The sequence below is a fragment of the Cloeon dipterum genome, chromosome 2 (assembly GCF_949628265.1).
Source record: "Cloeon dipterum chromosome 2, ieCloDipt1.1, whole genome shotgun sequence".
NCBI classification, from domain to species: domain Eukaryota; kingdom Metazoa; phylum Arthropoda; class Insecta; order Ephemeroptera; family Baetidae; genus Cloeon; species Cloeon dipterum.
The window spans coordinates 8,502,715-8,517,842 of NC_088787.1; the positions used below are offsets into that span (position 1 = coordinate 8,502,715).

A 15,128-nucleotide genomic window follows, 5' to 3' on the forward strand; every position below is an offset into this window, starting at 1 on the left:
AACAAAATATTTGTGCTTCTCCTTTTTAAGTGTATGCAAGTTCGAATATTTTAAAATGATTTGAATAGTTGTTTAAAACCACCAACAGATGGCGCCACCGTGTATTTTCGTAATAAATTTATTTTTAAGGCATTTCCGCTGCGATTTCAGACTCAATCCTGTCACTGTGCATTCTTCACTTAATATGCTTTCTTTTGACGTGCTGAAAACCAAAATCAGTCCAACCATTCGCGGTAGAAACGTTGGAAAATATTTTATATTTCAAAAAGAAGCTTTTCACGATTCTTTGGCGATTGGCTTAACCGATTTTGGTTTTCAGCACGTCAAAAGAAATTATATTAAGTGAAGAATGCACAGTAACAGGATTGAGTCTAAAATCGCAGCGGAAATGCCTTAAAATTAAATTTATTAGGAAAGTATACGGGGGTGCCATCTGCTGAAGGCTTCCAACACTGAGGGTTTATACAACTGGTGAATTAAATTGGATATTTTACAATTCAAAACGATTTTTTTAGGAAAATTCTTTCTCAAGATTATTATCGCTTGCATATAGAAAATATTTTTTACGCTTACAAAAATCAACCTCTCAGCTGGTTCCTCCGCGTTAATTCCATTTTTTCGAGCGGGCACAAACTGCATGCATAAATACATATTTTTTCTTCTCAAGCTCGTCTCCAGCGCTTTGATAAATGAGCTCCTAACAACGCCATAAATAAAAAATCAACAGCGTTACTTTTGCCTCTTTGGTCTGTGCGGTGAAGAAGTCGACCAATTAAAAGACCTGTGTTCTCTCTTGGTGCGGCGTCCGGCCTGCTCATTATACGTATTACATAAAAACTCCTTAATCACGTGTCAAAGGAGGAGAGCAGTGCACCGCGCGCAAGATTTATTTGTCGGCTGGCTGCCACTCTGATTGCCTTTTTATCTTCAAATTCGATCGCCGCATCATAGAGCCGTTTGGAATTCCGCTAATTTTCGAAAACAATGGGATAAGTAGACAATAGATCTTTCTAATAGACTCAATATTATTATATAGATCGCAATCTCTAAGAGGGGAGTGAATATGGCTTGGATTTCGGCCATTATTGCTTCATTTTGGCGGGCAGCCAGAAAATACAACTCTGGAGATATTTATCTTTTGGATTAAAATTACTACTTCTGCGTTGTGGAAGAAATGATAAATCGATAGATAAAAGAACATTTTTAAACTGTTGGGAAATCTAAAAAATGTATACAATGTTTGTTTACTATTGATTTCTCGCTCTGGGCTATGGACAAACAAGTAATTTTCAATCTCTTTTAAAGTGGAATGATACTGGGCAACAATTGAAAATTATTTAAATTGTTGGATACCTTAAACAATTGACCGATAAACAATTTGCAATAGTAAAAAATGACCTTCCTACAGTAAAAATTCAAATTTTGCCAATTTTCTCCAAAATGTACAATGCTCGAACATATTTTCTTGGCATATTTCGATTCCTCTCGTCGAGATCTGTCCAACGGTGTATGCCACTTATTGGGGAAACTCTTGGTTTTGAAATTAAATCGGATTTCAAGTAAGGAGACAGCCATTACCATTTGAAAAGCACGGTAACTTTCCAACCAATTTTCTCAAAAAATTACAGCGCTCCTTAGGTCAATTTAGGCTTTAACTGAATCTTAAGGGACGAGTTTATGCATTGGAAAGACACATTTTCCAGGCTTTTGCAGTATCATTCCTCTTTAATGGGGATTGACACAGAGTAACAATTATTGAAATGAACTTGAATTATTCACTACAGTTAGCAGAGGATCATATTGTTGGTTTGAATAATTTTCTTAAAAATATTAAAAATAGGACACGTCTAATATTATAATATTGTAATTCTAAATGGCGTTAAAAAAATTAATAAACAATTTTGTTTGAGTTGTTTTAAAAAGAATATCAGCCACAGCTGAAGTGCCGTAAATTGCTGGGTTTCGTGGGTTTGCCTGCTCCGAAAACCCGCGTAAATCCATCCGCTGCTTTTAATCTTTGGAGGAGGGGCACAATTACACAAATCTCGTTGGCAGTCGATAGAAAAGTAATTTGCCTGATGGACCACCACCGAGCCGTTGGCCCTTTTCCAGCCTGCTTAATATTCATTAAAGGCCGAAAGGAGAAGTGTGGAATATAATAACAGAGCAGCCGCGTCAGATTCACGTGTGAGGTCTCCCGAAAAGGCAAAATAATCCCCGGCGCTTTCCCATGGCAGATAAAAAAGCATCCCTCTCTCTTTCTCTGCTGATACAATTTTTTACCTCCACCGACGGTTGCGTGCAGGATAATGTTTTCACATCCTGTGCGCTGCCGTGCTCCACCCTTAATGCTAATACCCGATACTTCCCCCGTCACGAGAGGGAGGTGCTGGCTGCTCCAGCGGAGATGAAAAATTAAAAAAAAAATATATATTTCTTTCTCCACTGCGCAGACGGCAGCCAGCACCATGCACGGTGTCAGACTTTTTGATGTTTTCTACTCGCTGGCAGAGGGAGATACAAATCATTAAAAGCCCTTCCTTGAATGACACTTTTCCTCTCTCTTGCCGTCGAGTATTACAAGGCGAGAGAGGGTGTTCTATTTTCGAATGTTCAACGCCGATTTCTTTCTGATGTAACCATACACTCCTAGCTGTTTTGAGTTTTTAGAAAGATACAATTTATCAATATTAATAAGGGCTGGGAGTATCATAAATTTTAGATGATTAACGAATTTTTGTTAGTTGCAAATGAAAACAAGCTTTTCAAACTTCGTCAGCTAAGTTAAAGGGCCCTTTCAATAAATTAGTATATGAAGATACATTTCTAAAAAATTTTGGAGCTGTTTCTTGTGATTTTTAAATAGTCAATTTTCTACTTTTCTAATTGTTAGATTCTTAAGTGGATGAAAAGTTTGACCACTTGTTACGAATAATTAAATATTATCTGATATGTATCTGATCATTTTTGCAGTCATCTGCTAGCATTGTAAGCCATTTCTTGCTGTAATTTTTATATTTTGATCTATTAATTGTATGACTTTGGCAAGAATAAACAGCAATATAAAGAAGATTGAAACTGCCTGGAAAATCCTTGATGCCAATGCATGAAAACTTCTCTTCCAAAATTGACCTGTAAATTTTTACAGAAATCTGATTTTATTTCAAAACAAATAGTTTCCCCAAAAAGTGTCATACACTTTTGGACAGTTCTCGACGAGAGGAATCGAAATCTGACAAGAAAATTTGGTCAAGCGCTTTAAATTTTGGAGAAAATTTAGAATGTTTTACTATAACAAGGTCCTGTTTTGATTACTGCAAATTGCAGAAGAATTTTTATCGATCAACTGCTTATTGCATCCAACAATTCAAATAATTTTCAATTGTCGCCCTGTAACAATCCACTTTTAATTCTGATTTGAAATCATGACGTCTTAAAATCAACTAAATTTGGGCAAATACCAAAAGATTAAATCGCCAAAATGAGGACAAGATGGGTTTGAAATCTTGATTTTCCTCTCAAATTGCAATTATTTTCGCTCGGGAAATAACTACCATTGATTTATATCATCCTTTTCATCTCAAGCGAAGTGGTGTACATACATAAACGATGTAAATAAAAGCATGACAACCCCATTTGAAATTTAAAGACACACAACTTGTTTGAATAAAATAAAGTTTTAATAAACAATTTTATTAAATAATATCATTTATCTTGCTATAATTTTTAAAAATCACAACTATATAATAAATTTTAAATCATATAATTTTAAACAATATTTTATTTCTTTAAATTTAATATTTTCTTAAGTTTGAAGATAAATCTTTTTCAATAAGATAAATCTATAAAGACAAATATTAATTTTAAACATATCAAAGTTTTTTAAATACCTCACGGCCTTACATAGTGTCAGTAAATAATCAGATAATAAATTTATATATCCACTCGCCACTAGATCTTTTTACGTATTTCAAATTATTACTACAAAAGATAATTATTAAATTGCTGGACCGATTATATCCGCAGGTGTGTAATTCCATACTTTCGCACCATTATTTAGCGTCCCATTATTCGCACCACACACGTGCAGAGCAGAGTGCCGAGTTTTGTTTTAGGATCGAGGTCACCCCTCTCCTAATGCGATGCACGATTTTCGCGTTTTTCAGAAACGTCCACCTGGAACGGTCGGAACTCGTCGGCGGAAGTAGATAAAGAGCATAGGCAATTGCGTCCCCCCGGCCCCGACACATGCACGACACGAGAGAAATAAAGTCGCTGCGCCGCGCCATAAAACCGAAGCCGTGTATGTGTGTGTGTGACTTTTACCGTGAATGCGCTGGCTGGCTGGCTGGCGGATGTTTGTAATTACGCTAAAACTCCATAAAATAGACACTACTCTACTCGCGAAAGAAGAGCAGAATGGGAGAAATCTCGATTTCTTTCTCCAGCTCTCGGCCGTTGTTTTTATTGCCGGGGAGACAATTTTTACTGCCTTCTCATGCTTTTAAGCTTTTAATTGCCGCAAAACCGCGAATCGAGGCCGCCGTACACGCGTCTTCATTAGCCTTTTTGCCGTCTTCTTGACAATTTCGAGCAGCGTCCCACCGCCACCACCTGTCATGTCGTGTCCCTTGGCTTCATTTCACGGAGGATTAGAGTGGCTTATATAAATGTAAATGATACACTCGCTTTATTAAGTTTTTGAACACGGAAATTCAATTTGGAATATGAATAGAAAAATGCTGCGTGTCATGATGAGAGCTTTCAAATTTTCATAAAGACGCACTGAATGAAGAAGACGGATGTCACGCTGCCAAAATGTAAATTATGACCTTTTCTGTGTACGTTTTAGATTCAGTTTCACAACTCTAGGAATATTGTTTTTCTTGCAACAAATTTTGAAATTAACAGTATGACTGGTTTAACACCATAGATTTTGAAATAATTAATCCCTGTGAGTCACGTTACTTGCTTAAAATTACACTTTTTTTCAAAATCAATTTAAGGAGAAAAAGTTACAAAATAAATGAGATAAATTGGACACGATTTTAAAAAGGCATTTTTGTTTTTTTTTCTTTCATATTCAATTCGGGTTATTGCGCGAAAAAATTTAATTGTAGAGAAGGGAAATTAAGTTTGAAGTTTGACCAGTGTTTCTTTGAAACGGAGAGATGTTTAGAAATGAAATATCTCTTTATTTTCCTCAGTTTAACCTAAATTTGGAGATCTGTCGAATCAATTTTACAATTTTTAATTTAAAAAAATGCAGGGATGAGCGTTGTGAGTATCAGCACCGTCTGTCAACAGCTTCCAACACTGAAGTTTAATTGAAATAGTATCAACAAAATAAAAATTGATTTAAAAATAAAATTTTTGTTGAATTTGGGCTCAGTTTTTGTGCGTAGATACCATTGAATAAGAAAAACCGATCAACGGGTATTTTTTTAATCAGAGAGAAATTTAATTTGTCATGAATTTTTTCCCAAGGATTTAATTCTTGCTCGGCAACCTAAACTTTTTTGCATTTTAAAGGAAATGAACTATCGAACAAAAAATTAAAAGATGGTTAAAAAGAGGTTTTTTCGACTGGAAAAAATTGGAGCTTCATCTTTTGATCAGCTCATTGTCAGAAAATTTGCACACATTACTGGAAAAAACTGGAATTGAAAATAATTAAAATATCATCTGTGCCTATATAAAATCATCACGATTGGACGAAAATTTGCATCTAAATTTAAATTTTAAAACCAAATATCTTTTATAAATTGTGATTCCTTCAGATACATAATCGCTTAAGCTGTCAAATTTCCATTAAAAATGATTTTTAAAATATACATCGGTTGATTATACCCGAAATCAGCGGGGGTCAAATTTCCTGCGACGCGCAGATATGGCGTCCGGTGGAGTATGGCGCGTGAAAATGCGCAAAAAGAACCAAGTTTTGGTCAATATTGTGACATAATTTGCATTACTCTTAACTAATTGTGTCTTTTGGATCGTAAAAACAAACTCTTGACACTCATACGGCAATCCAAAGAGAGCTTTTTGTTTCCCAAATTCAGACGCCATCTTGGATCTGCGCAGTGGGAACCAATTTTATCGCCCATCTGGACCCCGCTGCTCGAAATCAATAAATTCACCACAAAATAAAACGTAAAATCCTATTTTTTTCCTTCCTTGTTAGTTTAAGTGAAATTGCTCGGAAATCAAAATCACGTTTCATCTAAAAATCCAAATTGAATATGCAACCAATGTACATATCAATTTACACATTGTAAAAGATCGTGGGCGAGTTTGCTGTGAACCACACACGCAGTCTAGAGTGTAGCATATGTATAAAAAAAGGAACATGTGTCAGGCGCCATAAAAGTTCACCCCAGCCGTTGGGCGGAATTGACTCCTGACCTGCCGCAGAGACTGCAGAGCTATAGCACACATCATGCACATTCCTCGCTACCTAATAAAATCTTGACCGCCGAGAGAGCAGAGGGCAACGGACATAAGAGAGCCGAAAACTGCGCATTAACCGCCGCCGCGGGGCTGCCTGCGAAGCTTTAATAATTTTATCTCGCGCCGCGCGGCTTTGAGCTGCATTACAAGATTATTGAGCGCTCTCGCTGCGGGCATTATCTTGAGCGGCTTAAAAGCCGCGACGTCGACTTTTTTTTCGCCGCACTACTCGCACGATCGGAACATCTGCCCGCGGGAGGCTGCAAAACAGACGCCCCCACTGACAAATTAGCCGCGTAATTTTGACCTACATCTGCTCTGTGTGTGCACAAGATGACTAAAGTTTAATATCTGCGGCAGATGCGCCGCTTGGAACGTACGAGAGCAGTTCCAAAATGCGTTAATTAAAAGGCAAGAGACAGATAAACAATCATTTTAGATCTTTAAAACACGACAGAAGAAATTAAAAAGGTGACAAGTTTTTTTAAAATGCATAAGTCTTTTTCAAAATTCTTTTTGCGTGCCATCAACCACAAAATATATTTTTAGAAACCTTTAGAAAATATATTTATTTAGGTACACATTTCATCTAAATTGAATTGCAAATAAATAAATCGAAAATTCCAGTATATTTTATCAGGAAGCTTGTAGTTAAATCAATTTTGTGGCCTAAAATTACTAAAGATTTTGAAATACTAAAAAATTGGACTAAATTATGTCCTGATTTCCTAATTTTTCTAAATTGTGTGTAAAATGAGACACAAGCAATTAAGGCGCATTTCTAAATTAATTTTAATTAATTGAAAATTTCCTAGCTGTTATTTTCAAAATCAGTTCAACTTTAAGTATTGTCCTGCGATGAAAAATGAAAATTCCACCCTCCACTTTCAACTTAAACTAAAATAACTATTTTAAAGAAACCAAAATATTGCACTTATAAAATGATACAGCATTCTGAGTTCAAAATTAAATAAGACGCAGTTTCGAAAGTAAAACTCAAATCAACTCGTCAGATTAAACATTTTGTTTCTTTTCCCGAGAGCAACATTATTTCGGGCTTGCCAATTGAAAATTTCTCAAGCAACGTCCAAGGAGCAGAGGCTGAAAATCTTGATTGATCGAGAGCAAATATTACGAACACGAGATTTCGCTCCTTCGCAATTTAAAACTGGTTTCAGCCCTTTCAGATTTGCATACATGCGAATAACCCGATCGAGCCTCGCTCACGCAGAGTTCACGGAGGCGTGCGTAATTCAATCGACTCAGGGACTCACCGTGACTTTCTTCAGGTACAGCTCGATTTCCAGGTAGGGGTCGTTCCTGCCGGACACGTCGTTGTTGTTGGTCTCCATTTCCGTGAAGTTGTCCATTTTTCTGAGTTCACAGCGAGAGTCGTCCATGTTTGCCTGCTGCAACAATCAAATAATCGTCTCGATCATATTATTGCTTCACGAATAAGAGTCGGATTTCTCGGTAAGTGCTGCATAGCTGCGTGAATGGCTAATGGTGTTTGGACAAATGGTAATAATACGGCAAACACGCGCGCTTCACTCATTCCCTTTTAGGACTGCATGCCGCGGAATGCCGCGCTTGGCAGCCCAGTGGAAAAGCACATAGTGAGACGGCGGCGAGATGGGCCTGATGTGCCGATATGAACGAGCACAGGTGGTAATTTTCACACCTCCGGGCCAAATAATGAATCTTTCGAGAGTGGCAGGTATGAATTTGTGAAATGGGATGAAAAGCCGCGGGCCAAACCAGCAATGTTTGTGTGCATAGAGAGAGAGAGACGTTTCGTGGGGCTGACGAGCCACACCAGCATGTGTCAAAGAGTGAGGAATTTGGATGTTTACATTTTATTTAAATTAAATTCTTTACGTGACAAACTCACTTTTGTAAGAAAATTTTATTTTGAACCTTGAAAATGCAGGAAAATTAATAAATTATCTCGATTATAAATATTTAAACATAATTTGGTATTATGTTCGAAGCCGCCAACAGGTGGCACCATCATATAGTTTATTTATAAATTTAATTTTAAGGCAATTTCGCTGCGATTTCAGTGTCAATCTTGCCACTGTGCATTTTTCACTAAATATGCTTTCTTTTTGACGTGCTGAAAACCAAAATCAAATAAACCAATCACCGTAGAATCGTGAAAAGCTATTTTTTGAAATATAAAATCTTTTCCAACGATTCTAGGGCGAATGGATGGACAGATTTTGGTTTTCAGCACGTCAAAAGAAAACATATTAAGTGAAGAATTTGCAGTGGCAGGATTAAGACTCAAATCGCAGCGAAAGTATTTTAAAATTAAATTTATTTGGAAAGTATACGGTGACGCCATCTGTTCGCGGCTTCGAACACTGAGGGTTTTTACAACTGGTGAATTGGCCAAAAGTATTTTAATTACAATAACTGTGAATTTTTTGACGGCAGAACATTTTTAGCTTCCAATTGTCACGGGACACGGAGCCAACAAATGAGAACACATAATTTTCAGAACTCCATAAAAATTCAAAACAATTAAAATTCTACTGCTCTGCACTCATTAAAGCATCATTATTTGCGACTTTTTCCTCTCAGAGCCTTTTAAGAAAATTAATAAGAACCTAGTTGAAGCAGAAACTTGTTTATTTAGTTTACAGTCTTCAGTTTCAAATATCGTGGAGAGAGAAATTTCCAAATTAATCAAGTTTACTCAAGTTCTATCCGTTAAAATCCCTTTAGATGCTTTAAATAAAAATTAATACACTTGAGTTTCAAGTTTTGAAGTGCGATAGGAACTGATTCACGGAGTGAGTCAAACAAGTACGTGTCGTACAAAATATTTTGCGTTGGGTGCCACGCAGCTCGTGACGGCTGAAGACTGAAGAGCTCGCGTGTGACGCCTTTCGGAACACATCTGTTTCGCTCGTTAAACGATTGTTTGTACAAAAGCAGTGGAAATGCCGAAGAATAATGAGAGTGACGACTTCCTTCCCATCTCGAGCATACATTTATATATTATATTATTTATTTACCCCACAGTTGAATTCTCCGCTGGCAGAACGAACACACGTGCGTTCAGCTCTCTCACTATAATATACATACAGAAGGAATGAAGAAATTCAATTTACCCTGAGCGGCGTTTTACGATCCGATTTTAACTGCACGTCGACTTGAGAGTGATTGAAAAGAAGCGCAGTCAAGTGATTGAGAGATATGGAAAAAGGTTCATTTACGATCGACACCCTTTTCCTTTCTTCCAATTGCACGTCATGTCCAATTAAATCGCGATTCAACTCGAGTGTAAAGTACGTTTTATTGAGTTTTCTTGTGCGGCGAGATTCCCATTGATAAAGTCCGTCTGACGGAGGTCTCGTCGGCTCAAGAATAAATATTTATGAGAGCCGACTCGAACGCGCGTCAGAAAAGTGATGCAGCTTTTATCTTTACAGAATTCTGCTGGTACCGCCACAAAATTCGGTCCGATTAAGGAAGCGAAGAGTCGTTTCCTGCATTATTTATGCGCTTGTGAAACAGGCTCAAATTAGTCTCCTAAGGAATGGGGGACAGTTATTTTGGAATTAAATTAAATTTATTCGGTGTATAGTGGAAGAAATAATCGTGCTCTATTAGGAGAAGGACTGACTTTTTAAGAGATGACATTTAATATTCTTTATCTTCTGCTAAATGACCGGGAGAATTGTGTCATATTTTAATTCTTTTGTCCTAAATTGGCACATCTTTTCATGCAAATTAGGAAATAAGATTCATTTCTATTTTTTAATCGACTCCACTGTTGAGAAATTTTTCTTTTTTCTTGGCAATTTTTGCGAAAATTGGGTTTTCTGTGAAAAATTATTTTTTAATTGAAGAGGGATGAATTTAATGAAATTATCCCAGATTATTATTTCAAAAGAAAAAAAGAGGAAGAAAAAATGGACTATAGAATCTGAATTTCCACAGGAATAATGTCACAAATTAATGATTTCTTTTTTCTAGAATAATGCTTTGAATATTTAAAATAATTTATATCGAAAAATCTCTTTAAAATTTACATTTTTTAATAACAAAAATGTATCGCCAGGGAGTATTTTAAATTTAATTTGATTAAAATATTAACTTTCCAATTTTTAAACACTTGCATATTTTCAAAATTACCATACACAATTTTTATTAACTGCACGTTCTTACAAATCGTCTATTTGATAGGCCAGATTCCATCAGATGACATTTTGAAAAAATATTGCGTGGTATGGGAGAGAAAAAATGACCTAGACTGACCTCCCATTTCAATTAAAGTCTATTAAAAAGAATTGGCTTTATCAAGCAATTTAAAATACCATCATTTTACGACTGAATTACAGCAATAAAAATTATAATTGCGCCCCAGATGCTCGTTATTAATTGCCAGCTTTCTTCGTGTGCAGTCTTCTGCTCTCGCATATATATATACTTAATTCGAGTTTAGTCTGCACGTCGCGGCATTGTTTGTTTGCATATTAATGAGTGCGTCATGTATGTCAACTCTTAATTATACATTCATATTTATTATGCTCGGGCGAGAGCACACATGCGCCGAATGTACAATGCCTGCACACACAGCGTATAATACAAATTTCTTTCGTAATCCGCTTCTCAGACTACGAGCCTCTGACTCACTGCATGTGGAATTAATTCGCTTCTTCTTTTTGCACATGGACGTAAAGAGGGAAAAAAATCGAAAAGTGTATCAAAAGCAGCGGACGACACGCTGCTGGTGACGTCAACAAAGCCGCGTGCGTGAGAGAGAGAGAGAGAGCAACAAGTGGCAGTCAATGTGTGTGTGTGAATCTCATTCCTGTGGCAAAAAGCGTCGCGGACGCGTTTGCATATGCATGTGTGCGCGAAAATTAATTCACGTCGAGCTGCTAAAGACGCCAAAGTGTTTTTAATCGAGCTGCGAGCATCAAAACATGAGCTCGGATGACGCCACGCAACCAAAAGCGGAGGGGGTGCGTGCGCTTGGTACTTTCAAGGATGTGAAAAGATAAATTTTGGTCTTGAACTGTTGCCATTGAGCGACGAAAAGCAGATTTAGTGCACAGAAGAAGATGCTTACTGAATCCTGTGAGCTGAAATAACTGCTGTCAGATTTTTTTTTTTAATTAATTCAGACGAATCAGAAATTTTAAAGCTTCTTAAAATCGGTGATATTTTAAAAAGAAATGGAGAAATAGTCAAATTTTTTATTTTATGAAGTCCTCTTATCAATGAAGAAAGTATTAAATAATTTATTCAATATTCCGCAAGGGCCGCTTCTATTTAAAAACATTTATTTAGTTTCTCCCAACATTTTGAGACCTATAGAGCTATAGTTTATTGATTCTGGTCTTTATCTTAAAAAATAAATAGACTGTTCCGCCGATTAAAATAAAACAATTATTTTAAAAGTAGTTATTAACTACTTTTTAACAATTACAAAAATGTAGAGAAAATGGGTTTACAGATTTAGCACAAATATTTTTTTATAAAATGAAAGCCAGAAGTACTATGTGTGAATTATACCCTAACGTTGAGCTCAAAAACTGTGTAACGTAAAAACCTGAATATTTGCTCCGAAAAAGAGTCGGTTATTTAAAAAAAGTACACATCTAAAAGCTTACAGTCCTTGCAAGTTATTTCTTCGAACCCCAAGAAAACAAAAATTTGTTCTTAGAAAGAAGGGGATGGACAGGTGGAATTCTATTTTTATATACCGCAGTGTCAATTTCATTCTTACTAAATGAAAGATGGATTTTCCTTTCCTCCCACCCATGAAGTCGCCTAACATAAAAGAATGAGTAATGGTCTGACAAGGCTTTCAGGTTTTTTTTTAGACAAAATATCAGCGTGAACAAATTTCGTCAAAAGAGTGGATGGGTGCGTGATTTTAATCATTTAGTCCCTTTTCCAACGCAGGCGGATGCGACAGCGAGCGAGATACAATCTCTCTCATGTGTCCATGCCCCGAGGGAGCGCATGCATGCAATAACAATCACGCACTCAAATGCGGGTTGGCCGATAATGCATCATTTGTACGTGCGGTTTGCTGACAAGGATAGCACACCGCCACGCTATTCCATCACCCGTTCACGTGAGCACAGTCTTACATGCGTTTAACCGACGGCTAAAATACCAAAGATTTTTATAAATTAATTACTATAAAGTACTGAAAAAGGTTGGGGAAAAATATAAAACCGTCAATACGAGTAGCCGATCTTTTATCCTGGTTTTCAGCTGAAATAGTCGTTTGTATATACATGGAAAGGACGATATTTTATGCAATTAAATATTCTTTGGTTCGAAATACTTTTTGCAACATTGATTTTCTAGAATTTAGGGTAAATTATGATTTTTTAAGTTTCTTGACAGAAAAACAGGATGCCAATTGTAGCAGCGAGGGCCAGATAAACGATAAAATTGGTTCCCACTGCGCAGATCCAAGATGGCGTCTGAATGTGGGAAACAAAAAGCTCTCTTTGGATTGCCGTACGAGTGTCAAGAGTTTGTTTTTACGATCTAAAAGACACAATTAGTACAAGAAATGCAATTTATGTCACAATATTGACGAGCACTTGGATCTTTTCGCGCATTCCACGTGACCATTTTTCGCGCCATACTCCACCGGACGCCATGTCTGCGCGTCGCACAAATCTGGCTCCCGCTGAATTTTAGATTTTTGCTTGCATTCTGTGGATTTCTGGTTTGTTTTTGGTTAGGATAATCTATTATTTTAATTTAAAAAAATATAGTTTTTTATAGAGGAAAAGAGGAGAAAAACCACGACTTTTTTAATGAAAATAATGAAAATAACCATTTATAAAATCCTAAAATGAATCATATTGATTGCTTGTTTATTAATTCCTCCCGTATAGGTGTTTAAAATTTGAACTGGAAACTATTTTATAGTTTCGTATTTACCAAATATGGTTAGGCATTTCGCGTCTTTTGCATTTACCTCAAAAAGGAAGTGAGTAAATTTAAGGCTTATTTAAAGCTCTTAGGCTTGCGGAAACTTGCATCACTCTCTCCCTCATCCATGAGGTTTCCGCTTTTTTATTTGAATTGACACAAAAGCCACAAAATTATGATCCCATCGAGTATTTTAAATTTATTTCCAAATTACATCCGCATGTAAATTATTCTCTGGTTGAGAAGTCGTTGACCTACAATTTCTGGCTGACTTGATTAAGAAAGTCTGATTAGTTTTGCATGGTCAATAACCGCAAGCGCATAGTTTTTGCAGTTCAAAGGTCGCGCCCAGTTGAATGGTTTGAATGGCGTTCCGTCAAACATTCAAACATTGTTGTTGGACAGGCCAATTAATCCGGTCGTAAAGCCGCAATTAATGATGACGCAAACGCTCTCAGCCTTGAGAGCCCAATAACAATATTAATAATGCCGCCGCTGATAATAAATTAGCCGATTCCGCATAGCGCGCCGTCTGCTCGCTCGCCGATTCAATTAAAATTTTGAATATTGTGTTTCAAAACGAGCGGGTTTTTGAACTCGTAAACGCATATATTTATGTACATGATTAGTGGCTGCTCCTCTCTGCGCTGGGTGACGCAATTAGGCATAAATTTATCAGTGTATACACTCGGCTCCAAGTGGCGCGGCGGAGAGAGACGTGCGCGGTTTCGTCACAGCGCGCAGACGTCTTCTCAAATTATGCACGCTGCCTGTAACGAGCGGTTTTAATTAATGGCCGCTGTGTGTTTCAATTTGCGAGCTGAATTTTTAGCGCGGTCGGTCTGAACAAAAGCTCACTCAAATATCTACTAAGGGAGCAGGAAATTCGAAATAAAATATTTAACCTTCAAACACGGGTAATTGAAAATAATTATTATAAGCGTAGGAATTCTTTTGTTAAAAAATAAACTTGTAGAAACCTTCAAGTTTCAAAGCAGCATATTATTTTTAATATATTATTATTTGATGATGATGATGATAGCTAAAAAATTGTCAATAATCGAGAGAAATGAATGTGAAGTAATTAATTCTAGCGCGTGAAGAGCAATATCTTAGATTTCAACAGTAATGAACTGCTGAGTCTATTAAAAAATTAAAATGAATATAATGGAATGTGTATAAAAGTTTTCTTAGTTTTAAAAAAGGACTTTTTAATAGTTACAAAAAATATAAAAAATAAAATTAATACAAATTTATTTGCAAATTAAAAAATACTAGTAAAAAGCAATTAATCGATTAATAGGATAATAAATATTATATTTTAAAATTTATAAAATAACAAATAGTTATTAAACTAATTACAATAAGTTTTTAATTATTATTTAACTGTGTTAAAAAATCTTCAATTTTGGGAAAGATGGAACGGTTTTCAAGATTTACCTTCCTGTCTGAGTGGTGCAGGGGAGTTTTGATTATTTTAAACAGTTTTGCCACTTCTAGATACATCCCAGTGTAATTTTAATTGGATGATTCACTTTTATCAGATATAATAGAAGCTCAGAAAACGTAGTCTGTTTCACTTTATAATTTAATCTCGGTTAAAATCACAAATATATCTTATACTCAAGTGTTAAAAGAGTTTAAAAAATTGTTTTCCTTCTGTCAGGCATTTAGAGCCATGCTGGTTAAAATGTTCAAGGAAACAATTATTTCCTTATCAACAACATAGCATGCGGGGCGTTGAGAAACTGTGTTTCATT

At 36.1% G+C, this 15,128-nt stretch overlaps 1 protein-coding gene across 2 annotated transcripts in view; it reads right to left on the bottom strand.

Moving 5' to 3' along the window:
- cv-c (crossveinless c) overlaps positions 1-15,128 on the bottom strand; it is a 66,272-nt gene that overhangs the window by 30,954 nt on the left and 20,190 nt on the right. Inside the window, exon 2 of one of the 2 annotated variants that reach the window (XM_065481246.1) lies at positions 7,725-7,856. In XM_065481246.1, the coding sequence (XP_065337318.1) occupies positions 7,725-7,850 (126 nt within the window). In that variant the 5' untranslated portion in view covers positions 7,851-7,856. Of the gene's footprint in view, positions 1-7,724; positions 7,860-15,128 lie in introns of both variants that reach the window. The other variant, XM_065481245.1, reaches the window with a different exon arrangement.